Below are 27,689 nucleotides of genomic sequence, written 5' to 3' on the forward strand. Positions count from 1 at the left end.
GTCAATAGACATAAATGACTAAATAAATGTATGTTTCAGGATCTCCCTCACAGAGCAGAAAAAAATGAACTGCTTAACTAACACCCTGCTGGAAATCATGGCCGAATACTGTCTTTCAAGGTACTTAAAAGACTAGAAGTGATATATTTCTATATGTACTATGCCCTAATGGGTACCATTACCTATTCTTTTTATATTCTACAGCTTGAACTGGTGTAGTGTGCATTGTTACCAGAGCGAAGAGGGACTGGTACTGATTGAGGACCCTCTACCCAAATACAATCCAATAAAATACTAGTATGTGCAGCTCTAATAAAAAACAAAGAACTAGTATTACATCACATCTACTCTGTTCACTTGAACTATAGAAGACAGAACTACTACTTAATTCATTCATTCATTCATTCATCCATCCATCCAGTATCCCCTTCCTCCTCACTTTATAATCTGTTGAGGCTAAGTTACCTGCAGAACTGAATTTCTTCCCGTCCCATGCACATTAGGGTTTGTGGGTGTTAAGGAGTGCTTCTTTTACCCACTGTTTTCAAGTCCTGCTCAAATACACAGAAGCAATACACCAACAATGTGAAGCCCAGGATACTGTAGCTGTGAAACCTTTGCTCTGTATGGAAACTCCCCTGAGATGTCTTCAAAGAGTGTATACGTATGCTGTAAGGTAATGTTAGGTTTTTATTGGAGCTACACATTATTATAGTCTATAACTGAAAATGTTCTGATCGCCAACCAGCAGAGGAGTAGGCTCTTTCGCCCTTATACCTTAACTAAGACACAAACCTGTGTCTGTAACTTCTGGATTGGGTCAGATTCACTAAATAAAGTGGCAGCCAGTTGAATGCACTGTAAATTAACAGTTTTAGCTTGTTGAAAAAAAAAAAAAAAGACAATGGTGCCCTTTAGTGGGCACATTTCCTTTTATTTTATTGGTTTGGGAAAAATTCTATTTCTACAAATTTTGCCCAGGATCTCGCATGTGCATTAAGATATTCAAACGTTCATGAAGATCAGTTTAGAATCCTATGGGGAAAAAAATCTCATACACTAGAATACAAAGCTGTTGACCAGATTAACCAACAGCGTTAAATGGAAACATGGCAGGAATCTCTGCTAAGTGATTCTGTACTATGTAATGTTTATATGTCTCAAGTTGTTTGTGCTTGTTTGCGGAACAGTGACCGCTCTCCACTCAGTTGTATGAAAAATCCAAGAGTTCAAAAAAAAAAAAAAAAAAAAAATGGTTAGGAAAGCCATACAACACAGCATCGAGGCCAGAGATACCAGCAAGCAAAGGAACGAGTGATGGGAGTAGTGTCATATGGAGTGGCATAACAAATGTCATAACGTTGGCAGCCTTGGGTGCAGTACAAACGGCCATCTGAAACACTGCAGTTAAGCTACCCCAATAAGCAAGGTGCTTAAAGTTTAATTTTTAGATTAGTGAAAAAAATAGAGGCAAATACAATTCCCTCCCAAAACAACTCATCACTCTGTTACAATCTCCATCTTTGGTAGGACCACAGACAGCCTTATACGAGAAGAAGTGCCCTGCAAGGTGCAAGGTTCAAGGGATTGGATACCAAAAAAGCTGCAAAGATATCAGGGACAAAATGCTCACTGTCACATGTCGACAGCCTTTGTCCAATGTAGACAGCCTTGTCTTCCTATTTAATGATGGATAGTGTTTTTCACAGAGTGCCCAGTGCTGCTGGCAGGTGGCTAATTAAGAGCGCTCTTACACATCACTTTACATTTAGATACTTTAAAATGTTCTTTCAAAGTGAAATATACATACTACAAGCACCAGCAACGAAAGAAGACAGCCAGTCATACATAGATAAACAATACACCAGACAATCTGATAGATCTAAACAAAAGGGTAAAAGGAAGTGTCCTGAAGAAGGAGCATGGTGATGAGAAAGCAAATCGAACTTTAACACATGATACACAAAGTTAATTTGTTATAATAAAAACCTGAAAAAGGCATCAGTAAAAATAAGTTAAGCTAGAACGATGAAATAAATGAAACAATCATTTTGAATAATGCATAATTAAAGGCAAAAACATGCAATATACTGTACTAGAATGTCACATCAAATGGTAGCTTCTGTGAACATGGTCTTCAGATAGCCACGGTATGCATTTGTTTTTTCAACTAAGAAGTTAAGTAACCAAGTTAAGTAGCTATGTTAGCCAAGTTCACAAATATATAAGACTATCATGGATATGTGAAAACCTGCAACCATAGGATGATGTAAGTAAATTATGTTGCTGAATTACTTGAACATCTATTCAGAGCTCACAAGATTGATCTATCCCAATGATGCATTGTTTGTACACCTCATAAAAGCCAAACCTGTTAAACAGCGAAAAGGTGACCTCTATTAGATGGTAGTACCAGGGATACAGCGCATTACGAACTAAAATACAACAGGACAAAGCAGCATTAAGGAGTGTGAATCTCAGTGGTTGTGGTGGGGGTGGGAAACGGAAGCCACACACAGATGGGGTGGTCGACTGCTTCATTGTGAAAAGTGTTGTTTGAGGGTAGGGAATGAGGACTTTGAGACAAATATAAGCCAATGGAGGTGCTACTAAGATCTGCACAATAAATAGTGAGATGGGAGTCTAAGGCACACATACCTGGATGGGGAACAATGCAGCATCGCGCACAATGAATGGCTTGACTTTGAAGGCTTTGCTGAGAGCCGCTGCCTGGTACACTGCTCCCATTGCTGCAGCCTCATCCGCGTTAATGTTCTTTCCCAGGTCTTCCCTAGAAATCAAGGAAGCAGTGGAAAAGGTCAGAATGAAAGGTCAGGTACTTGGACTCCGACAAATGACAGGTGCACCCCACCACCACCCCCAACCCGGCTCCTCCCAAATAGTAATTCAAAGCCTAAACACCTACTTCCCAACAGACTTCAAAAGAGCCTCCTGGACCTTTGGAACCCGTGTGGCTCCGCCCACCAGGATCACCTGATCAATTTCATCCTGCAGGCAAGATAAAGAAAAAGCATAAGTCACAACTAAGCTATATATGTGTACAAGGACTGGTGCTAAACTCTACTTGACCTGTACTCAAAGTCAATGTACCATACCACAAACAAGTGTACTGCTACAGAGCAGTTGCCTATTTTAAGACACTGCCCTGCATAAAGTGCATACAGTTAACTCTGAAATTCTCTGAGTTGCGTTAATTAGCAAAACTCAGACAAAGTAGGTGTAAGGTCTCCCAGTCTGAGCTGTGCTGTCTGTAGTTAATGCACCAACTGAAAATCAAGTTACGTGTATGCACTTTAGACATTACAATGCTATATATCAGTCCATCCACTACTGGATATAGCACTCTGCGTTCTGCAGATCTACATACTCACCGGACATACTTCTGAGATACCAGGAAACTAAACTTTAAGGTACTTGGTCTCCTAGGAGCTGGGATACTGTTCTGCACTGCCAGCAGAGTTTAAGTCCATCAAGCCTTCTGTATCTTGTGCATAGCGCAGAGAGAGATAGGTCTGTTGTGAACTTGTGGTGCACTACAGTGGTAGGGCAATCTTTCTCTAGTTTGATATATGACAAAATCAGCAGAGCAGGTATGTTCTGTGGACTTAAGAGTGTTGAATTTGTGCTGCACTGATGTGTCTCCAATCATTAGACAACATCCATCTATGGTGCTCCATCTATGTACAATCCCTGCTCACTTGGCTATTTAAGAGTTCTTAATCCCCTGACAGTGCTAGGACTGTTCCCAAATTTTTTTCTTACGTACCAGATTCATTTCAGCTATGCTCAGTGCCTGTTGCACAGGGGCAGCCACGCGCTCATACAAATCCGGGCATAGGTCCTCCAAGTCCTGACGGACAATCTTCGATTTGAAGTCAATGTCATCCATCAAACCCTCGATCTATGCGCACATAAAAGAGAGCAGATTTCAGTGTGTAAGTTTGCTGTCAACATGAGGTAACAAAGAGCATCACCAGCAAGAGAACTAATCATCATCACGGAGTGTAGGCATGCATAACCATTCCAAACACGCCAAAAAATACAAGTATCACACATCATCCCTATCTGAAGCCTTAGGCACAGACAACTACAATCAACAACAAAGAGCCAACTTACAAACACTGGAAATCATATAGGCAATATGCACTTTCATCAGACTCCAACATTGCATTACCTGTGCCATGTGGTCCGCATTGGCGCTCAGGATGGTTTTTATCCTATTAGCCTCCTTAAGAAGCTTTGCCATGGCACGTCCATTTTGCCGCACATCTTTTTTGGACTTCTTCTGCTCATTGAACAGTTTGGCCAAGTGATCCCTCAGTCGCAACTCCATCTCTAGCCCTCCGAGGGTGCGATCAAAACTGAAGACAACAAAGTAGAAGGTAAATTCAAAAACAATGAGAAGCAATGCCAAGCTTGCATAGCCCCCATTACAATATGGCGGGAAACATATGAAGGAAAAGTGATACTTGATATGGAAAAGGTGCAACTGACAGCCAAATGTAGAACAGCCTGGGGGCACAGAACACTCAACCACAAAACATGGATTTATAGACCGTGTACGCAACTGAAGATATTTCAGAAATTATAAGAGTCAGGCATTAGTTGGGCCTCATTTTTTACCCCACTCCGCGGATCTGCAGCTGAGGTTGTGTGCCCGATTCCTTGGTCTTCACCGTATTGTAGGTCACGATGGTGCACGAAGTGCTCCCAGCACCCATGTCATAAAACATGATATTCTGAAATGACAAAAAGTAAGAAAAAAAAAATGTACACCAAGGACTTACTTGGTAAGCAAGGGAGGAGTGTTGTTTCCTCCAATAGATGTCTGAACTCTGTTTCCCCAAGAAGTCACCCAGTTTTCAGACTTTGGTAACAGTAAGTATAGAATACCGGCACAACACTTAAGACTAAACTTAAGCTTTGAGTGACAAAAGCAAGATACCTCCATAGTCAAGGGGACATCAGATAGATCAAATACACAACAGCTACAAACAACCACAAGAGCACTCAAACTATCAACACACGGATCAATGCAGTTATACATCATTCACCCTTTCACAATAAGAACAGCCCCATGCTGCCAAAGCAGCAGTACAAGTGCCCTGAGAAGGGCTATTGCTCCTCACCTGAGCTGTTGCATTGATGTCCTTCCGCCTGAATACCCCATAATTCAGCGCCACAGCTGTGTTGTCGTTGATCAACTGCAGGACCTTCAGGTTAGCCATGTGCGCAGCCTGAATCACTGCCCTTCTCTCTGCCTGGTTGAAATACACTGGCACGGTGATCACTGCATCTTTGACAGGCTGTTCTGTAAAGACCAATGTAATATCTGTCAGACTCCTGCCACAGCTTCTTCGAAACCTCCAAATGAAACGTTAAGAATGTCCTGGATATCCAACTATAGTGCTGTTTCACAGCCTGGGGCAAATGTCCACATTTTAAATAAAATGTATGGTCACAATTACTGTGCAAAACAATGCCATTGTGTAACTACTTCTACCCACATCTTAGGTCAGTTAATTGAGTTAAAAAATAAAGCGACATTCGGTGTATTTTTCCATCCACACTGAGGCGAGACCTGCAGAATTTCTTGTTTAACTCAGGGTGATGTATCTAAACTTCCAGGGGTATCCCTTCCAGGATGTACTGACCCTCATCCACAGAGATGGCACATGTTATCATGCTCCACACATTTGCGGATGGTCTGTATGTAGGGAGGATAGGTGACAGACAAGCAATTCTGCTCGCTTCCACACTATTTTTTGTCAGTTAATTGAGAGGACAAGAGGGGAATTTTAATCTCAGTGCTTCCCAACTCAACATGCAATTTAAAAACACCTGCTAGAGTCATATGTTTAGCTCCTTAATGATTAGAGCAAATTCTACTCTATTTGTTGGATTGGGAACAGTAGGAGTCACCTTTTTTGTTTTGTAAATTGCAACACAAAAAAAACGTTTAAAAAATGCAAGCCATTCTAAGGACCCAGGGTAGCTGCTCAGATACTGGAGTGCTGTTTATCACCAGAGTGGAGGCCGCTTTGGTACCCTTGTAAAATATAGCTGGAAGGTGTTGAGAAGAACTGGAGTGGTGAGACTGCATTTTACTGGAAGGCACACAATAGACTGTGGCTTGTGATGTTTGAGGATGCTTCCAGGAGAGGCAAATTCTTTTTTTTTTTTACAATTTTTTTTTAAAAAACGACCTAACTTGCCATTACAAATTCTGAATTGAGAAAACTGTACAGAAGATACTTGAATCTTCTAAAACACACCAACCTGCAAACTCCTCTGCTAGAGACCTGGAATAATTGAGCACCATTCCCAACAGCTCCTCCGGAGAGTAGTAAAGGTTCCTGGAGAGTAAACACAGGGAGTGAAGATGATGACTGCAGTAGACACATGAACTGTAGTTTATAATAAACCCACCCCATCCATCAGAAACACTTGGGTCAAAAAGTGTACTACACACTGTCAAGGGTGACATACAGGATACTTCAATGCTTGACAAGAAGAATAAACAGAAGAAAAAGAAGAAGCTTGCAAAAACTATATGTAATGCACCTACCACTGCACTCCCATTGTCTTTCCAGTGGTTAAACAATACATTCACACCATTCCCTTCCTTCCTGCCTCATTTTGGAGGCACTAATTTGTGCCATGATTATAGCAACATTGAAAAGAGGGAGGAGGGGCGGTTTGGTTGATAGAATATTCAAACACAGATAGATTCTACTATGGGTACTTGTAAATCGTGGCGAGCCGGTGGCACGTGTATAAATAGGAAAGACTAAGGATAAGGGCTCGCTCTTCCAAATAATGTAGTAGCAGGTCACTTAATGCCTCACTAGACTATGGCCCACCAACATCTAGCTGCATCTAATCAGTTGCAGGTATTATCACTTTGGCAAAACAGGGCTTCTACAGAAATAGTGCTTTGTCAGGCTGAATGCTTGTTAGCATGACTACCACAATTACAGGAAGTTGTGTCTTCCCTCAGCCCTTCCCAACCCCTCCCCCTTCTCCAATCAATTACTCAGCAGTGACAAAATAGCACCAACATATGTAGCCAGAGGTTTCAGCATGTCTTCATATGCTCAGGGCAGTGAAGGCCTTTATGTGATTGCAGGACCAACTGAGATAGTCAGACCTCTGCCCCACAGCATGCATGCATTTTGTAGCAATATTTGTTGATGAATTCTACAGCAAATAAAGAATGGGTTTGCGGCTGGCAGATGTTGATGTGAGGTAATTTTCTGAGACATTCGGCGGTGTTGCACAATTATTTTCCAAATAGTTGGATCTAAAGGAAAATGTTACTTACCAGTAGACATCTGTTTGTGGTATGTAGTACTGTAGATTCACATGCTTTGCATAAGCTCGCCATCTAGTGTTCGTCTCAGAGTAGTACAACTTGTTTTTCTTCAAAGAAAAAGCTTTTTGAGACACGGGATTGAATGAGTCCTCTTCTCAGTAATACGGCGCATGGGCATTGAGTCCTTTGTTAAATTGTTTCTCCGCAAGCGGGAGAGTTAAGCAGTGAAAAAGAGAGAATAGAAAAGATGTCCATGATATGTATTTACATATGTACATTATTTACATATTATTAAATTGCAACTTCTACACACGTCCGGGGAGGATGGAGGACGCAGGACGCAAGTGAATCTACAGCACTACATGCCATGAACAGGTGTCTACTGCTAAGTAAAATTTTCCGTTAAATGGGATGTGTAGCTGTAGATACACATGCTGTGCATAGACTGTAAAGCAGTCTCTCCGTAAAGCGGTGGCTAGCGTACAGGAGTTGCAATTGTTTGAAGAGTGTTTAGAGTACATTTTGTCTAACATTTGCGTATTGTCGTGCAAAGACGTCTAAACAATGTTTTGTAAATGCGTGTGGTGTTGACCATGTTGATGCTTTACACATCTGCAACAGGTATGTTACCTAAAGATGCCATAGATGTACCTTTTTTCCCCCCCAAGTGGAGTGTGCTCTAGGTGGTACAGGTAATTGTCATTTAGTTGTTTTTAGATATAGGCTCTCCTTTGAGTGGCAAGGAGAAAGCCACATAAAGTTGTTTTGTTTTCCTCAATCTTTTTTTCCAATATTTATTTATAATATAGGAGAGCCCTTTTAACATCCAAAGTATGTAGAGCTCTTTCTGCTACTGAATCTGGTTGTGGGAAGAAAACTGGTAATTCTATTGTCTGATTAATATGGAATTACCTTTGGAAGACATTTTGAATTTGTTCTTGACACACTTTTTTCTTTAAGAACTTGAAAGAAAGGTTCTTCTAAAGTTAAAGATTGAAGCTCACCAACACATCTAAAGGAGGTAATACTGATTAAAAAAGCAACTTTCCTTTAAAGGAATTGTAGGGAACAGGAGTTAAGTGGCTCAAACTGTGGAGCCTTAAGCTTGTGAGTACAATGTTAAGATTTTAAGATGGAGCTGGAATAATTCTTGGTGGAATTATTATTTTAATCCTTTCATAAATTCTTTAATAACTTGAATTCTCAACAAAGAAAGAAGCTGTTTGTTTTGAAGATATGCAGCTATGGCTGCTAAATGTAAATGAATAGATGCGTAAACTTGATTTGATTTTTGTAAGTGTAACAAATATTCTACAATGTCGTACGGTTGGTTTGAGAGGGTCAATGTTCAGTGTTTGACAATAGCAAAACAAAATTTTTGCATTTTGCTGCATAACATCGTGTAGTTGTGGGTTTGCATGCTTGTTTAAGAATATCCATACATTCCTGTGGTAATTGTAAATATCCAAATTCATTGACCTCGGGAGCCATATCGCTAGGTTGAGCGATTTGCGATCTGGATGCCTTATTGGACCCCGATTTTGTGTTAGAAGGTCTGGTCTGTTGGGCAGCTTCTGATGTGGAACTACTGACAGATCCAGGAGTGTTGTGAACCATGGCGGACGTGCCCATGTAGGAGCTATCGTGATCACGATGAGGGAAGATTGAGCTTCTGAACCAGAAAAGGAAGGAGGGGGAGAGGCAAAAAAACGTACGCGAATATTTCTGACCAACTCATCCATAGAGCATTGCCTTTGGACTAAGGGTGTGGATACCTAGAGGCGAAGTGTTGGCAGTTTGTGTATTGAGGCGTGTAAAATAGGTCTATTTGAGGTGTTCTTAACCCCGCCCCCCTTTGAAAGTACTGGTGGAGGACTTGTGGGTGGACTTCCCATTTGTGGACTTGTTGCTGCATCCTGCTAAGCAGTTCTGCAAAGTGATTGTCTGTCCCTGGGAGATACTGTGTCATTATGTGAATGTGCTGATTAATTGCCCATTTCTCTTTTGTTTGTGCAATGAGAAAAGATTGTGCCTCCTCCGGCCAGTTTTTGAAGATAGTACATTGCAGTCATGTTGTCTGCACCTATCAATACTGTCTTGTGTTGCAGTTGTGCATGGAACGCTTTCATTGATAAGAATATTGCTTGCAGTTCCAGGTAACTGATGTGAAGAGACCCTTAAGTGTTGTCTGGTATCCCCTGAACTGAGAGGTTGAGGAGATGAGCTTCCCAACCGGTATTTGAAGCATCTACTGTGAGAGTGATCTGAGACAGGGTCTAAAAAGGGCCACCCTCTCATAAGGTTTGTGGTGTTCCACCAATGCAGAGAGTGATAAGTCTGACCGTCTAACAACACTAGATCTTCCATTTGACCCTGTGGCTGAGACCTTTGACGAGAGGGAGATTGCTGATCAGGACGCATATGAAATCTGTTATGAGGTGCTATGGCAATAAAAGATGGAATCATCCCTAACAGTTTCATAACAGTTCTTACTGCATATGTTTGGTTCTGTTTCAATGTAGAAATTAATGTTTGAAAAGCCTGAACTCAGGCTGAATTGGGAAATGCTAGTCCTAATTGTGTGTTGAGGGCAGATCCAAGATAGGGTTGTATCTGAAGAGGGTGTAGATGAGATTTGATGTAGTTTATGGTGAACCCCAGAGAGTGTAGGAGACAAATTGCAGTTTGAGTGTGGCTTTAACACTATGCAAATTAATTGGCTTTGATGAGCAAATCGTCCAAATAAGGGAAAACATGAGTTTCTTTTCAGATATTGCTGCAACTACTGCAAGACATTTTGTGAATACTCTGGGGGCATTTGTGACTTTGAATGGTAATACCTTGAATTGGTAATGTTTTCCTGCAACTACAAATCTTGGGTATTTGCGGTGTGCAAGATGAATGCGAATGTGAAAGTAAGCGTCCTGTAGGTCTAACGAGGTCATGAAGTTGCCTTGTTGCAACAGGGGAATAACATCCTGAAGAGTGACCATATGAAAGTGTTCCGATAGGATATAGTTGTTTAAGGGTCTGAGCAACCCATCCTTTTTGGGCTTTAGAATATACAGGGAGTGACTCCGGTTCCTTAGTATTGTAATGGTACTGGTTCTATAGCCCCTTCGAGAAGAAGGGAATGTACTTCCTCTTTGTAAGGAGTGTGATGATTTTATGAGAGTTTACAAGTACGAGGGGGTATATTTGGTGAAGTGGAAAGGAGCTCCAGGCAGTAAACCTTTTTGTTTCGATAATTTGAAGTATCCATTGATCTGTGGTAATTTGAGACCACTGGGGGTACAAAAGTTGTAACCTTCCCTCTACAGCAGTAGTGTGAGTAAGTATGTTTTAAGTCATTGTTTAGTGGTTGATGAGGAACCTCTAGATGTATATGGCTTTCCTCTTCCTTTGTTATTGTTGCCTCTATGTGACCCTCTAAAGTAACCTATGGTGTATTGAGAGTTGGACTTTGTTTGAATGGAAGAATGTCCCTTGAAATGATGATCCAAAGGCCCTTTCAAATCCAGCATGATGAAAAGTACACCTGTGTGTGCTGGCTTGCAGAGCTCCCATAGCTTTGGCAGTTTGTCTTTATTTAAAAAGAATTTAAGTGTTGTATCCATTTGTGGCCCAAATAAATGCTCTTTATCAAAGGGCATGTTTAAAACGGCCTGTTGTAGCTCCAGTTTAAAGCCTGAACATACAAGCCAGGCATTGCACCGAATGATGACACTGGTGATAAAACTGCGTGCTTTTTTCAGCAGCATCAAGTGCACATCTAAGAGTTGTTGGAAATTGTCCCTCATTTACAGTGTCTACCCCCCTTTTACGATGTTCTTCTGGGAGATATTGTAAAAGCTCCTCCATGGCATCCTAGTGAGCTCTTTCATACCGGGATAACAATGCTTGCACATTCGCAATTCGCCAGTGATTGGCTGCAACTCTTTTTCTTGCCATATCTAATTGTTTTTAACTTTCTTTACCAGGAGGATGTGTATCTCCTGTTGATTGGCTATTAGCCTTTTTTGCGTGCAGTAGAGGCAACAATAGGAGTCTAAAGGGATCTGTGCTTTTATAAATAAAGGATCAGTGGGTACAGCCTTGTATTTATTTTTATCCACTCGGGGAGTGATAACCCTTGAACTAACAGGCTCTTTAAATATTTCATCTGTGTGCCTTAGCATGCCTGGAAGCACTGGAAGGAATTGACTCCTTATGTGTTGTGCCATGAGTGTCAAATAAAAAAATCCTCCTCTAATGGATCAGTGTACATATGTACATTGTGAAATGCTGCTGCCCTAGCTATAACCTGTTGATATGAGGTGGAATCCTCAGGTGGTGAAGGTCTACCTGGGTAACGATCTGATCATTAGACATAAAAGGGTCCTGCTCATCTAATGTATCCCCTAAATCTTGAACACCAGCAGATGGTGAACTGGATGGTGTGAATTCTATTTTTGGTGGAGGAGTGCGATATGGAGAAGTAGGTGGAGACGTTTGTGTAAGAAAAGGAGTCTTTTGTTCGGTACTCTTTTTTGGAGGCGTAGAGGAATCAAGACTCTCTTGGAGAGAGAATTTCAACTTTAAAAAGGTGGCAGAGGTGAGGTTATAATCCGCCCTGTTCCTTCTTGAATTTGAAGTCGGCCCTGACGAGCTTCCATAACTTCTAAAATTGGTTCCACCTGTGATGGAGTGGTGGTTATTCACTGTTCAGAATTACTGAAAGTCTTTTCTAAGTTTTTCGGTTCTGAAGTCTTTTGTGAATGGAAACTTTTCAGTGCCAAAACTGTAGATGGATGTTTTTTCTTTTTCGGAGCCGAAGTGGTCAGTTCCAAAGTAGTTGGCACCAAAGCACCATGCCTCTTCAGTTTTGTATGAGCCAAAGTGGTGGCGCTAGAGGTCGATGCAGAAGATTTTTCTTTGGCTTTCTTTGGTGCTGAGCTGGAAGGCGGGACATCTGAATAAGTTTCTCGGCCCTGACCATGGCTGATAGGCAGTGGCAGACCGGTGACCTCTTTTGATGTCATTCTGGTTGATGGAAAAGGGGTCTTTTTACTCACAGTGTGCGCGGATTGTAATGGTTAACTCACGACGTCCAACTGCACATTAGAGTCCGAATCTTGAACAAAGAAGGCCCCCTCCTGCTCCAACTCTTCTTGCGCATGCTCTTTGCCGAAGATGTCTTGTGTGTCATCTAGATGTCCATAGTGTCTTCTTTCATGGAAAAGAAGAGCACGCTTTCTAGGTCTGCTCGTTGTGGTCAGGAGAAAGAACACAAATTACACACCTGGTGGTGGTCAGTGTGAGGAAATTTTGAGTGGCATCGAGGGCAAAACCAAAATAAGAGTATGTTCCATTTGAGTTGCATAGTTCGATGGCACGTGGAAAAGGTGGGCCCAAAGCGGGCCCGAGAGGGCCTCTTTTCGCCCCAAAGGGCTGAAAATTTGATTCTGGGGGGATTAACAATGGAACTGAAAGATAAAGTTTTGAAAAATACACAAGGGAAACCAATACAAACAATAATATAAAGACAGAAAAAAATACAGCTTTGAACTGCATGGAGCAGAGAACTCGAAGTGAGAGGAACACAAGTCCAAACCAGATGGCGAAGAGAAACAATCTAACAAAGGACTCTATGCCCATGCACAGTATTACCATGAGAAGAAGTCACTCGATCCCGTGACTCGAAAAGCTTCTTAGAAGAAAAACAAGTTGTACTAATCCGAACCAAACACTAGATGGTGAGCTTATGCACAGCATGTGTATCTACAGCTACACATGCCATCGAACACATTGTTCCTGAACAATCAAGGTTTGAGAATTGTCTTCAACAATATATACACAGACCACTCTTTGAAGCCTTTAAATGTGTCGAGAGCAGTCAGAGGTTATGAGGAACAAAAAAAAAAAAATATATATATATATATATATATATATATATATATATATATATATATATATATATATATATATATATAAAATAATGTCACTTACCCAGTGTACATCTGTTCGTGACATGTAGTGCTGCAGATTCACATGCTATGCATTATTCCGCCATCTAGTTTTGGTCTCGGAGTGTTATAAGTTGTTTTTCTTCGAAGAAATCTTTTCAGAGTCACACGATCCTGTGACTCCTCCTCTCGGTCCTACTGAGCCTGGGCATCGACTCCATTGTTAAACTGTTTTCCCACAAAAGGGTGTAGGAAGGAGTGATAGAGTGTAAGAATATAAATGTTCTATAAAATTAGTAAGTAAATGTCCGTGCATATGTAAATGTATCTACATATGTACAAATAATAAAACTACAACGACTACAGGCTTCCGGAGAGGAGGGAGGGTGCATGTGAATCTGCAGCACTACATGCCACGCACAGATGTACACTGGGTAAGAGACATTTTCCGTTCAATGGCATGTGTAGCTGCAGATACACATGCTATGCATAGACTACAAAGCAGTTACTCTCCCAAAAAGTGCAGTGGCTAGCCTGTAGGAGTTGAAGTTGTTTGAAAAGATGTTCCTAAGACAGCTTGGCCAACATTGGCCTGTTGCTTTGAAAATACATCTACACAATAATGTTTCGTAAACGTATGAGTAGACCATGTGGCAGCTTTACAAATAATTTGCCATTGGAATGTTTCCTAAGAATGCCATAGACGCACCTTTCTTTCTAGTGGAATGTGCTCTAGGTGTGATCAAAAGTTGTCTTTTTGCCTTAATGTAACATGTTTGTATGCATTTAACAATCCATCTTGCTAATTCTTGTTTAGAGATAGGATTCCCTTTAAGTGGTTGTTGAAAAGCAACAAAAAGTTGTTTTGTTTTTCTAAATTCCTTAGTTCTATCTACATAGTACATTAGAGCTACTTTGAGGTCAAGAGTATGAAGGGCTCTTTCTGCAACTGAGTCTGGCTGTGGAAAGAAGACTGGCAATTCCACTGTTTGGTTTATGTGAAAAGGTGATACCACGTTTGGCAGAAATTTGGGATTTGTTTTAAGTACAAATTTATGTTTGTGCACTTGGAGAAAAGGTTCAAGAGTGAATGCTTGAATTTCGCCGACACTTCACAATGAAGTAATAGCTACTAGGAAGGCGACCTTCCATGTCAAAAATTGAATCTCACAAGAATGCATGGGTTCAAAAGGTCGTCCCACGAGTCTAATGAGTATGATATTTAGATTCCAAGTAGGAACAGGTGGCGTTCTAGTTGGAATAATACATTTTAATCCTTCAATGAAGGCTTTTATAACTGGAACTCTGAATAGAGATGTGTGTTGAAAAATCTACAAGTATGCTCATATTGCAGTAAGAGGGATTTTAATGGATGAGAAAGCTAGATTTGATTTCTGCAATAGATAGCATACTATATCTTGTATTGATGCTGTAAGTGGATCAGTATTTTTAGATTGATAGTAATAAACAAATATTTTCCATTTGTTAGCATAACATTGTCTAGTGGTAAGTTTACATGCCTCCCTGAGCACTTCCATGCATTCTAATGGAAGTTTTAGGTATCCAAATTCTATGACTTTAGGAGCCAAATCGCTAAGTTGAGAGCACAGGGGTTTGGATGCCTGATTTGACCTTTGTTTTCTGTTTACAAATTCGTCCTGTTTGGAAGTTTGGACTGAGGTACTACTGACAGATCTAGAAGTGTAGTGTACCAATATTGTCGTGCCCATGTTGGGGCTATGAGTATCATGGTGAGAGATGTCCTACGTAGTTTGTTGACCAGAAAGGGACGTAGTGGGAGAGGGGGAAAAGCGTAAGCAAATATCCCGGACCAGTTGATCCATAGAGCATGGATAGAGGGTGTGGGTGTCTGGATGTGAAGTTTTGGCATTTTGTGTTTTTGCTTGTTTTAAATAAGTCTATTTCCGGTGTTCCCCATTACTGAAAGTACTTTTGAAGTACCTGAAAGTGAATCTCCCATTGATGTGTCTGTTGGTGGGTCCTGCTTAGGAGATCCGCCAGCTGATTGTGTATTCCTGGAATGTATTCTGCTAATAGATTAATTTGATTGTGAATTGCAAATTTCCATACTGTCTCGGCTAAATGGGACAGTTGAGACAAATGTGTCCCGCCTTGTTTTTTCAGGTAATACATGGTCGTCATATTGTCTGTTTTATCAGAACAATCTTGTGTTTGAGAAGGGGTTGAAACGCTTTTAGGGCAAGGAACACAGCTAATAATTCTAAATGGTTTATGTGAAAATTTCTCTGTTTTGAATCCCATTCCCCTTGAATGGTAAGTTTGTTGAGACGAGCTCCCCAACCTATCATTGATGCACCTGTTATTGTGGTCTGAGGCACAGGGTCTTGAAATGACCGACTCTTCATTACATTTCTGAGATTCCACCTTTGAAGGGACTTGCGCGTTTGGCGGTCCAACAACATTAGATGTTGCAATTTACCCTGTGCTTGAGATTATTGTTGCGAGAGGCACTGTTGTAGTGTCCTCATGTTGAGTCTTGCATGTGGTACTACTGCTATGCAGGATGCCATCATTCCTAGGATTCTCATGATTAATCTTAGCGTATTGTTGATTTGGCCGTATTTGTGGTATGAGATTTTGGAAAGCTTCTATCCTTTGTGTATTTGGGTATGCTAGGGCTTTTTGCATATTTAAAAATAGCAACTAGGTAAGGTTGTACCTGTGCTGGCCGAGGATGAGATTTGTTAGTTGAGAGTGATCCCTACTCTATGTAGGGTCTCTATTACGTATTGAGTGTGCTGTTGACATTGTAAAAAACTGCTTGATTTTATTAGCCAATCGTCTAGATATGGAAAGACATGTATGTGTTTCCTTCTTAGGTAGGCTGCTACTACCGCTAGACATTTTGTGAATACCCTTGGAGCTGCTGTTATGCCGAATGGTAGAACTTTGAACTGATAATTTTTTCCTGCTATGACAAACCTGACCCATTTTCTGTGCGCTGGATGGATGGGTATATGGAAATACGCATCTTTGAGGTCTAATGCAGTCACGTAATCTTGTTTTTGTAGTAGTGGAATGATGTCCTGCAGAGTTACCATGTCAAAGTGTTCTGACAGGATTTATAGATTTAGAGATCTGAGGTCTAGGATGAGCCTGAGAGTGCCATCCTTTTTGGGAATAAGGAAGTATAGGGAGTATACGCCTGTTCCTTGTTGAGAATGTGGGACCAATTCTATTGGTTGCTTTAGTAGTAGCGATTGCACTTCTTGTTGTAAGAAAAAACATTGTGTTCTGGGGACAGCCTGTGGTAACGTGGAGGAATGTCTGGAGGGGTAGAAGTCAATTCTAGGCAATAGCCATTGAGGATAATTGACAACACCCAATGGTCTGTGGTGATGTTTTGCCAATGAGAGTGGAATTGCTGCAGTTCCCCCCCCCCCCCTCCCCACAGGAGAGGTGTGGGGTTGAGGGATGGTAAATAAGTCACTGTTTAGATGGTGTAGTGGCTTGTTTTGAGGTTTGGAACTTGCCTCTGTTTCTAAAATATTGGCTTCTGTAAGACCCTCTAAAATACCCCTCTTTGATATTGCTGCTGCTGTTGTCCTTGTTTTGCCTGGGAGGCAGAAGCCTCAGTAGATTGTGGCTTGAATCCTCCTCTAAACTGTTGCCTGTGTGTGTATAATGCTCCCATTGCTTTGGCAGTGTCGGAGTCTTTCCTCAGTTTTTCTATGGCCGTATCAACTTCAGGGCCAAACAAATGCTTTTTATCAAAGGGCATGTTGAGCACTGCTGGCTGGATTTCTGGTTTAAAACCAGAAGAACGTAGCCATGCAGGTCTTCTTATAGTAATGGCAGTATTGACACTTCTGGCTGCAGCATCAAGGGCAGACCGTATCTGATTATTGCTTATACCCTGATCATCCTCTAAAATCTGCTGTGCTTTTTTCTGTTGTTCCTTTGGGAGGTGCTGTAGGAGTTCTTGCATCTCCTCCCAGTGGGCTCTATCGTATCTCGCTAGCAGGGCTTGCGAGTTTACAATTCTCCATTGGTCGGCCGCCTGTGTGGCCACTCTTTTGCCAGCAGCATCAAATTTTCTACTTTCCTTATCAGGGGGAGGAGCATCCCTTCATGATTGGCTATTAGCCCTCTTTCAGCAGCACTCAGTACCACTGAGTCTGGAGGAACTTGGTGCGTGATCTAATCAGGGTCTGTAGGAGCAGGTTTGTATTTTTTGTCAATACACGGAGTAATTACTCTAGCTTTGACTGGCTTACTAAAAAATGTATCTGCATGTTTACCCATACCAGGTAACATAGGAAGGCACTGATATCTAGAGTGGGTGGAGGATAGAGTGTTAAACAGGAAATCCTCTTCTAGGGGGTTCAGTGTGCACAAGCACCCCATGGTAAGCAGCTGCCCTGGAAACAACCCGCGTGTGTGCAGTAGCGTTCTCTGTTGCAGAAGGCTTGGAGGGGTATAAATCAGGGTCATTGTCAGGAATAGGATCTGGGTCGTATAGATCCCAAGCGTCCACTGTATCACCATGTGAATACTGTGAATGTGTTGGTGAAGGTAAAATGTGGTGGGCTAGTGGGTGGAGATGAAAAGGAAAGCAGTGGTGACTGAGGGGGAGAAATAAGGGCAGGTGCTGGCTTCTCCTTCTGTTTATACATTTTTGCTGGTGGTTGTGCAGTGTCTAATTGTTCCTGAAAGGCCAGCTTCCTTTTGGTTTGCAGAGGCAGTAACTATTCTGCCAGTCTCTTTGCGGATGTGAATCCCGGATGGTCTTTCATACATAACTTTAAGGATAGGCTGAATCTCAGTGTCCTCATCAGAAGGTCTATAAGATTGCTCCTGCAGTGATTTCGAACTCTGAGGTGACTCGAAAGTCCTTGCTCTTCTGAATAAGAAGATTTTTCCGGCTCTGAAGATGGAATCTTTTTCGGTCTGGAAAATGGAGTCTATTGTTTCAGCTCCGAAGCAGGGTGTCAAAGCTTCGACTCCAAGGAGTCTCTTACTCGAGTCCGAGGCAGAACTCTTTACAGATTTACTCAACTCCGATGTCGACAGAGGAGTGGCCTTTTTCGGCACCGAACCGAAGTTTGGTCGACAGTCTTTTTTCAGGTCAGACCATGGCCCTCTGGCAGTGGTGTACCCAAGGCCTTCGTTGGGATTTTATATGCGGGCATAGGGGCAGACGTACTCACATGCTGTCCAGCAGTGATAGGCCTATCTTCTTCAGATTCTTGCTCGGAGTTGGTGTCTCGGAAGGAGACCGCTGTCTGCGCCTGTTCCTCTTCCATGATGTCAAGATGTTCTGTACTCTTTGAAGCCATTTCTAACCTTCTGGCTCTCCAATCACACAGGGTCTTCTTGGATCGAAACAATCGACAAGCCTCACAATCTTTTTCTTTGTGATCGGGAGAAAAACACAGATTACAGACAAGGTGTTGGTCTGTGTAGGGAAATTTTGCATGGCACAGAGGACAAAAATCAAAATAGAGTCCGGTCCATCAGGCTTCCACGAGGTGGGCCCGAACAGGCCCCAGTCATGCGCACGCACCCAGAAGGGCAAAAAACTAGATTCAGACGGTACCATCGGTTCGAGGCTAGGTGGAAACACAATCGAAACAATACCGACGATTGAGTGAGTTTTCTGAAGCTTCCAATTCGAGATCTCGGAGCGAGAGGATACACGTCCGAACCAGACAGCAGAAAGAAAATCAAAAAATGGAGTTGATGCCCTTGCGCAGTATGACCGAGTGGAGGAGTCACTTGATCCGTGACTCTGAAAAGACTTCTTCGAAGAAACACAACTTGTAACACTCCGAGCCCAACACTAGATGGCGGCATAATGCATAGTGCATGTGTATCCGCAGCTACACATGCCATCGAACATTTTATATGTATCACACACACACCACCCACCCATCCCCCAAAATAAGAGGGAATAATATCACTGTCCATACAGTTCCTTTCTTAATGAAAGGAGTTTCTTTACACTTTAAAATAGAAACCAGATTCAAAATCTAGAAGTCGCCAGCACCTTCTGACCCAGATGTGTTTTTAACTCCTAAGTGATAAGCGGTATACTTTTGTTTAACACTGGGCCATTTAGCTTATTTTATCCTTTTTGAGAACTTTGAACCATAAATCCCAAGCATCCTTTCTTATTGGGATGTAAAAATGTGTTTCTTTGGTCTTCTCATGTTTGCCAAATATAGCAGCCAAGTGTCCAGGGGTGTAGGGTGGGATAGTGGAGTCTGAGTCCAGTAGCCACTAGACAACCTTAGGAACTGGGGTTGGTTAAGGTGCTAGTGTGAGGTGAGACTACCTCATACTAATCTACCTATCACAAAGGTGCTCTTCTGGCAGTAGGGGTGCCCACATAGCTGGGGGGCACATTAAAATAGCACAGGGGAACCCTATGACAGAGACACCTGATTGAAGCTTTAAATGGAGATCTCTCTGAAAACACAAGGGCTTTAAACCAATTTCATTGATTCCAGAATCAACAGAAATTCTCCTCCTGCCAAAGGTGCAAGGCCCAGCCTGAGATTCCTCAAAACTCCCAAAGGATGACCGCACAATATCAGATATTCACGTTTGTATAGCACCACCAGCATGAAGTACAATAATAACTACGATATGTAAGTGATTTAACCTTGACTGAATAAACATTTTCTGAACTTTTTGTAAACTTGATGTAAACAGCACAAACGGCATGAAGTGCAACCTGAAATACTGCTAAGGCGACCAAATCCTCCTTCGGCACCAACAAGCCACGCTTCCTCTGGCTGTGCCTCAACTTCAGAAAGCTGAAGACACTCATGGACTAATTTACATACCACAAACAAAAAATTACAGTAAAATGCAATTTAGAATGAGTTGAAAAGAGTCATACATGATGGATTTACAAGACCAACTTTAAAAGAAAATATATATTCCTAGTGCGGCCCACATTTGCATTAACCATAACCAGGTTATAGAGTAATTTAATAAACAACTATTGTTAATTTAATCTGTTTAGGACTCACTTGTTGGGTTGGTCTGTGGCACACCTAGGAGATTGTTTCTCCATATGACTCCATGACAAGGCACAAAGCACATTCATGGGTTGCTCCTCTCATTTCTGTGTGAAAGCCAGAACTAATACTATAAATCAATGGACGTTTGCAGCTCAAAAGGTTACTTGTGTTTAAAGTGGTTCAAAACGTACAATCCAGACCACTCTCAGATGGGAGGCATCTGCCGGATATGACCACATCAATTCTCACATGACCTCCACTTGCTCACACCCAGATTGACACTTGTGGAGACATGGGTTAAACTTTGTCTGATATTTACACATAAGAAAATAATCCCCACAGAAGCCACAAGGTACATACAGGCCACTTACTGACCCATACACCTGCTTTAATAGTTGAATTCCCTATCCCTCACTCCTTTCAATTCCAGCCTCAGGTATGGGAAGACTGAATGTTCAGCAGCACAACTGGCTCGTGAGCAAGACATCAATCATTGGGACATGATCTACACATACTCCTACAACAATAGCACTCCCATGGAGTATCATGTTACTATTCAGTATATGTGCTCTGGTACCAAGTAGGGGTACAAAGCACTTTATAACTGCAACTACATCGAAGGCACCCATGAGAATCAAGGGCTGAACCAGCTCACTATTACAGATGGCTACAGGCAAAGGATTCACTCTTTGACCCAGACAGCCTCATGCTCTGTTGCTTCTCCTGAAGGACTTGCAAAGGTAACTCTACACCTACAAGAAAATGGTGGAGTACCTCAAGCAACAGGACTAATCTACGGAGCAGATCACTCCCTCCTGGCAAGGGCACACCAGCATTTTGTGTAGACAGCTAAGTTCTACTGATCTTCCACCACTTCTAGCAAGGCTGAACAGCAGACGCTCTCAGACTTGGGTACAGTCTGGAGGAATTATGGTGCTGCATACAGCAATCCTACTTCTAGCTCTCCCATGTCTTTTTTTTTTTTTTTTTTTTTTTAAGTACACACCCTCCTTGGTGGCACAGTACAAAACAATGAATAAGGTACTGGTTGAGGAAGCCAGTGCTCATCTTCCCCGATGACCAATGCTGTCCAATCAGGTCATCTGCACTAGCGAAACCTCAAGGTGTTCCTCCAATGATCTAATTATGAAAGGGGGGGGGGGGGGGGTGGGGGGGGGGGGGGGAAGCATGGTGGGTGGTGGTCAGGACAGAACAGGGAGGGTTGGTGAGCGGATCATGATATGATCAACTCATGTAACATGAATGAGGGAGGTGTTGACTTCAATGCTGCAGGAGACTAGCTAAAAGTGCTCTCGTTGGCCATCTCCAAACAACAAAGGCAATTTGTTTTGTAGTTTTGGGGTAGGGAATTGTACAATTAGATTTTCCACCATTTTATAATGATAAAGAGGTGTGATTTCCCAAGTCCTTAAACCTCTTCTTTGAAAAATTATTATGTCTACTGAAATTACACCGCATTACATTTCACTTGAGGATTGCATCACAGGAAACTACTTGTGTGCTATTCTATCGTAGTGCTTGGGTGCAGAGATACCATCATGAAATCTCATCTTTCTAATATCCCATCCCTCACTTCTTCTCAGTCCTTAATACTGTACGTCTCATTCATACCAAGTTCTTCTTCCATTGCTGTCTTCTGCTTATCCCTCTGCCTTCAAGTCCACACTGGCCCCACCAGTATGGTCCCCTATTCCCTGCTCTTGGGGTTGGGGGGGTCCAATCTGTCTGCTGAGAAGCAGTCAAGCCTCACCTCCATTCAGCCCTGTGCTTATGTCTCAGATCAGATAAAAACAATCTGTAAAAAAGGTCAGCCTGAAGTGATCAGAAAACAAAACCAGGAAGTAAGTCAAACAACTGTTATTCTCTCTCTCAAACAAAACACACACACACACACACAAATAAGAAACTAATCAGACTTCCTTTAGCTGGGCACAGAAATATACTTTATTCAGTGTGTTAGAAATTAGGTTTTTGGCTGTCAGAGGAGGCCCCCGACACAGACAGCAACCACAATCCTAGTCTAGCTAAGTGAGATACACAATAAAAGATAACCTGTGCCTACCTCCTGGTAGCTTGACACAGAGCAGTCAGGCTTATCTAAAGAGGCAATTTGTAAATTATTTGCGCAACACATACAATAACACAATGAAAACACACTAAAAAAAACCTCCACACCAGCTTAGAAAAAGACTATTTTATGAAGAAATTTGGACCAAAACGAGTTATGGATTTATTTATTTTTAATAATAAAGAGTTTTAGCGCTAGTAGCAATAAGCGCCAGTGTGGGTTATGTGCCAAGTTGAAGTAGCAGTACAACTGAAGAGACAAGCTATGCAGTGGCAGGACTGAGACATGTTAAAGGGCTACTTGTGTGGATGGCACAAGCAGTGCTACAGGCCCACTAGTAGCATTTAATTTACAGGCCCTGGGTATATAGTATACCTCTTCACAAGACACAATTAACCTAAATGTGCCAATTGTGTGTATACCAATGTTACCATGTTCAGGGGAGAAGCACACGCACTTTAGCGCTGGTCAGCAGTGGTAAAATGCTCAGAGATCTAAGACCAACAAAAAGATTCAGCAAAAAGATGGAGGCAAGTAGGCAAAAGGTTTGAGGAAAGACCAACCTAAAGCTGACAGGTCTAACAGTGCCTATGCTGGAGGGTGCATACATAAAGATGGTGTTGTAGTGATGTAGGCTTCTACAAATACACAGCCTTACTTCAGAGATCTGAAGCTCAGAGACATCAACACCACCATCTCCTTACATACACCATAGAGTACAGATGCTTAGGCTGGCAGATAACTAATAGATCCACTTGGAGAATGCATGTGCATGCCACAGTATCCCGTACAGATATTGGGGGTCTCACAAAAAGTAAACAATCCACTACAGTGAACACAGAGTCCAATGGACTCCACCATTTAACCAATGAGGGCATACAAGAAACTTCACACTGACGTACATGAGTGAGTTTAGGCACTTTTCATGAAAGTGAAGGACGCCCCTGCACAGACTTTACATGGAGGGTACATGTAAGCCTAACTGGTTAGAGGTACAGGTAAAAAGCCATATATTCATGACTATAGGTTATGTTGTCAACACTCACAGAGTGGGATCAGAGTCCAGTAGCCAACATCAAAAAGAGAGGCTTTCTTTGCGTGTTCCTTGGCATTAGCACCAAGCTCCAATATCACTTAGGCCATTCAATGACTGTATGTTCAGTGAGTTCACGACTGTCTCGTTCACCGAGTGAGAAAACACACGTCTCAAGCAAGTAACAGGACAAGACTGCTCAGCTCTTAAACATGTTGGGGCAAAGGTCCCTCTGCATGACTACTAGTTATACCCACCAGTTGTACCTAGTTTCCAAAGCAAACACTTGAGAAGCCTCTTCAAAGCACCATAGTACCAGCAACCAAACAGCAAATGCTCTGGGGTGCATCCTGGCAACTTCCCCTCTTATGCATCCCTAAGTGTTCCCAAATGTTTGGAACAGATTACCAAGAGTCACGGATGGCGGATGGGTGAAAGACTAAAAACACTTCTGCTTGCACAAATAATTGAGGTGCACCCTGAGACACAATTTGCTGCCTCATCCTACTGACCCTCATGAAGATCTTGGTGAGCTATCTCTGCCCTCCAAGTGGTCTCACCATAAACCACCCAAACCCTACTCCCAATCTCATCATCATAGCATCACTTACTCCGAAAGCTTAAACAGCACGGTTCCTCTGCGCTCATCTTTAACTAGTTCATGTTCTGGGAACCTTGCACGGTACACATCCACCTGCGGGTTGTCTGCTTTCTTCCCAAGGAGATCCTGGAAGTAGCGGAAAGTCACCTTCGGATTCTTCATTGCCTACAGAGGACACAATGTGCATGAACAACTCACAATACGCTAAAGCATCTCTGCAGTGACACTAAATGTGAGCCTAGAGTAATAAGTAATGAAAGATTTAGACGTGGTGCACTAATCCATAGCACTGTTCAGTTAGGAAGGTAAAGGAGGCACACACTAACATTCACTTGAGTTGACATGCACCAAGTTTTAAGAAAGACTTTAGTCAGAACAGAAACATTCAATTCCAGACTAAATGAGCATAATAAATGGGGTATTAAGGGACTCTATTAATCTATTCATCCTGATGATCAGTCTACAATTAACTCATTCCTCTTGGTCCTAATAACTACCAGTCAACAGAAGAACTGCTAATAATTAGTAAACTATACCTCAATGATTTATCACATCATACTAAGAATTGATAATTAGTCAGGATTCAGGACTGTTCATGGGATAGGTGTCCCAATAGGCAGGACAATCTCCCACACATGAAGGACAGGTGGAAAATACTACTACTCTTAGATGTCTCCAAGGCCTTCGACACAGTGAACCATACAATGCTGGTTCAAAGTTTCAATGACAACTGCTGTGGCCAATACATCAGAGGACAAATTATTTTTAAAAAATCAGTTAAATGGTACAACTAGGTCCTTAAGCTTCGGCAGTGCTTTTTGCCCATCAGGACACCTAGGAGGTCACCTCATGCTATTTATTTGAAAACTCTAAGCATTATCAGAAAACACTTCCTAAAATTCTGATGATACATTAATTCTCATAGAAGCAAGCAAGGAAAAAAAAAAAAACACACACACATTCTAACATATCTCCAAGAAATGAAATCACAGATGACAATAACTTGCTCCAGCTTAATGACAGCTAAGAGTCAAAGTACAAAAATAAAAAATATATATAATGTTTGGCAGACTATCATCTAACAATGTAAACACAGTTCCAGCATGGTAGAAACCAATACATTACTACAAGTATTGAACCGTACCTATGAGAGCCATTGTTTGGTTTAGAATTATTGCAACACTATATCTAGGTCAGTGGTTCCCAACCTGTGGTTTGGGGACCACTGAGGGACCGCGAATCCTTCTCAGGGGGGCTGGACTGCTAAGAAAATTAAACAATATTAACAGATTAATAAAGTGTACTTCAATAAAGTGGCTAAATGCACAATTGAAAATTTGATAACATACTGTAAATGTCAAGGAATTTGAAAATGAAGGCTAAAAATTAAACTAGCATCCTCAGACTGATTCGTGCCAGTAGTGCAAGGGCATCAAACTGAATATATTATGGACGATGTGTGGCTTCAATTGAATTTAGAAGAGGTCCAACCTTCCTATTAAAATTAAAAAAAATGTTATTTGTTTATATCTGTTTGCAAATTAAATAAAATGTGTTAGCGTTTGAATATGTATTTAATGAATGCTTGTTTCTGTATTGTGTGTATTGTTTTGTGGTTCAAATCATCGACAGTGTTTAGTCCGGGGTCCCCTGCTTCCAGTAATGCTCGGTGGTGGTCGCCGGATTCCAAAAATGGTTCAGGGGGGGTCCCTAGAAGTCAAAAGGTTAAGAACCACTGATCTAGGTATTACCAAGGGAAGACTGGCACTACTGCAAAATAAAAAAATAAAAAATAAAAATATAAAAACTTGGGAACCAACTTGCCATTCAGACTAAGGAAATGAGGGTTACATTTCAGTAGCAAAGTGAAGCATTCTCTGGCTTCCTGTGGAAGCAAGAGAAATTCAAAGGCCTTTCTCTCCTACACAAACGTGCAACATATGCAGCACCAATACTTTGGATGGGCAAAATTAAGCCATATGTTCCTACACTATGCCATTACTCCTGCAATAAAACTGCACTGCTTTTTGTGTTATCTTTTTACAAAATGGAAAAAATGAAAGTCAATTTGCACATGTCGCACACTTACAGTACAACCAAGTGACTACCAGTATAAACAAATTGAAGGTATTGATTAATAATGAAAAGAAGAAAGGGGATTATCAAGGTATTATATTATCAGCATTTGATACAACAAAGATTAAAAAATAAGGGGACATTACCAAAACTGATATGGTGGGTATAGCTGGGACACCTCCCAAGAATCTCTTGTTAGCGTAGGTAGTGCAGATACAACTACTATGTATCACATCTAGTATCGCAATCCAGGAATCAAAAACCGCCTACCTTTAACTAATGCAAAAACAACAAGGTGATGGATGGAATGCTTGAATTAATCTCTGCCACTGATAATCGCTCAGGCCGCATCCCAATCCATTGTTATTTGCCCACCATGTCACCTCTGTTTGGACCCAGTCATATGCAAATCAGTCTTGACTCGCTCCTCATGGGAACAGTCCAGTCTGAACTGCCTGGCCAGGTCCTCTCTGAACCGGAACACAAGCACAGCAAGAAATGGCACATCATTGAGATGTATGGACAGATTCACTATGAAAGGCCATCATGGTACTGTTACCAAAGTCTGGCAGGGATCCCCTCGAAGGGAGCTCATAATTTTTATAATCCATGTTAAACATGGTTTTTAAAATTTAAGCAAGGTACTTGCCAAAAGGTTGCTCCCATTGCTTTGGTCACTAGTTCACCCTGCCCAATGTCAGTTTATTCCTCAACAGGTGACTTTTTACAATACACATCAGTTGTGTACCTTCATGGGCACCCTAAAGGAGAATGTGGACCTCCCAGTGGCAGGCGCCTTAGATTTTGAGAAATCGTTTGTCACCCTTAGGTGGTCCTGTTTGATGCTAGTATTGAAGATCCTAGGGATGACTCCTAAGTTCCTTAGGTGGGTCAAACTGCTTTACACGGAGACACGAGTCAAGGTGTGAACGGGTCAACAAGTACCGCGCAAGTTTGGAATAGGGAGAGGTACTTATCAGTTACACTCCCAGTCACTCATAATTTTCATGCTGGCCATTGCCACATTGTTAGAAGCTAGGGGGCCTGAGTTGGGGGTTGGGAGGGGCACTTGTGGGCACAGACTGGCACACGGTCTCCTTCGACGCGGATGGCGTCCGTTTGTACATACAAGATCATGTGCACACACTTCCGGCTTTGCATGACTAATTAGAACAATTTGGTGAGGTGACGAGCTTTAAGATCAATTGGGGGGTGGGGGTATGGAGCCTTGTATCTTCCCCCTGCACAGGGTGGAATGCAATGAATGGCTGGCTGGGGCTAGAGCCCCGACAAATGCCATGGCGCTACAAGACTTTGATATCTCGGGGTCAATGTGTATTACACCAGCCGGTTCACCTGGATAGCAATCATGGTAGGGCCCTGACATTGATGTGCCAGTCCCTGAGCTGTTGGACGCGCTTGCCCCATGTTGCTTATATGGAGAGCCTCAATAGCCAAAATGATCATTCTCACACAGCTCCTGTAGTTTTCTGCAGCAGTACCCGTGCTTCCAACCAGAACATTCCTTTTAAGCTTTTTTTAAAGTGTAGAAGGTGGGGATGCTCGGCGCGGAGGTAGAAAAAACTCATTTCTGAG

The 27,689-nt window shown here is 42.0% G+C and overlaps 1 protein-coding gene across 2 annotated transcripts in view; it reads right to left on the bottom strand.

Moving 5' to 3' along the window:
• HYOU1 (hypoxia up-regulated 1) overlaps positions 1-27,689 on the bottom strand; it is a 275,150-nt gene that overhangs the window by 213,257 nt on the left and 34,204 nt on the right. For both annotated transcript variants that reach the window (XR_011201534.1, XM_069224805.1), the window contains exons 5-12: positions 24,028-24,182; positions 6,301-6,377; positions 5,151-5,332; positions 4,645-4,760; positions 4,196-4,382; positions 3,788-3,922; positions 2,927-3,009; positions 2,659-2,791 (exon numbers count right to left, since the gene is read on the bottom strand). Coding sequence is in view for 1 of the 2 variants with exons in the window: in XM_069224805.1 (XP_069080906.1) it covers positions 2,659-2,791; positions 2,927-3,009; positions 3,788-3,922; positions 4,196-4,382; positions 4,645-4,760; positions 5,151-5,332; positions 6,301-6,377; positions 24,028-24,182 (1,068 nt within the window). In the remaining variant the exon portion in view is untranslated. The remainder of the gene's footprint in view (positions 1-2,658; positions 2,792-2,926; positions 3,010-3,787; positions 3,923-4,195; positions 4,383-4,644; positions 4,761-5,150; positions 5,333-6,300; positions 6,378-24,027; positions 24,183-27,689) is intronic.

This window comes from Pleurodeles waltl, chromosome 3_1, assembly GCF_031143425.1.
Source record: "Pleurodeles waltl isolate 20211129_DDA chromosome 3_1, aPleWal1.hap1.20221129, whole genome shotgun sequence".
NCBI lineage: Eukaryota > Metazoa > Chordata > Amphibia > Caudata > Salamandridae > Pleurodeles > Pleurodeles waltl.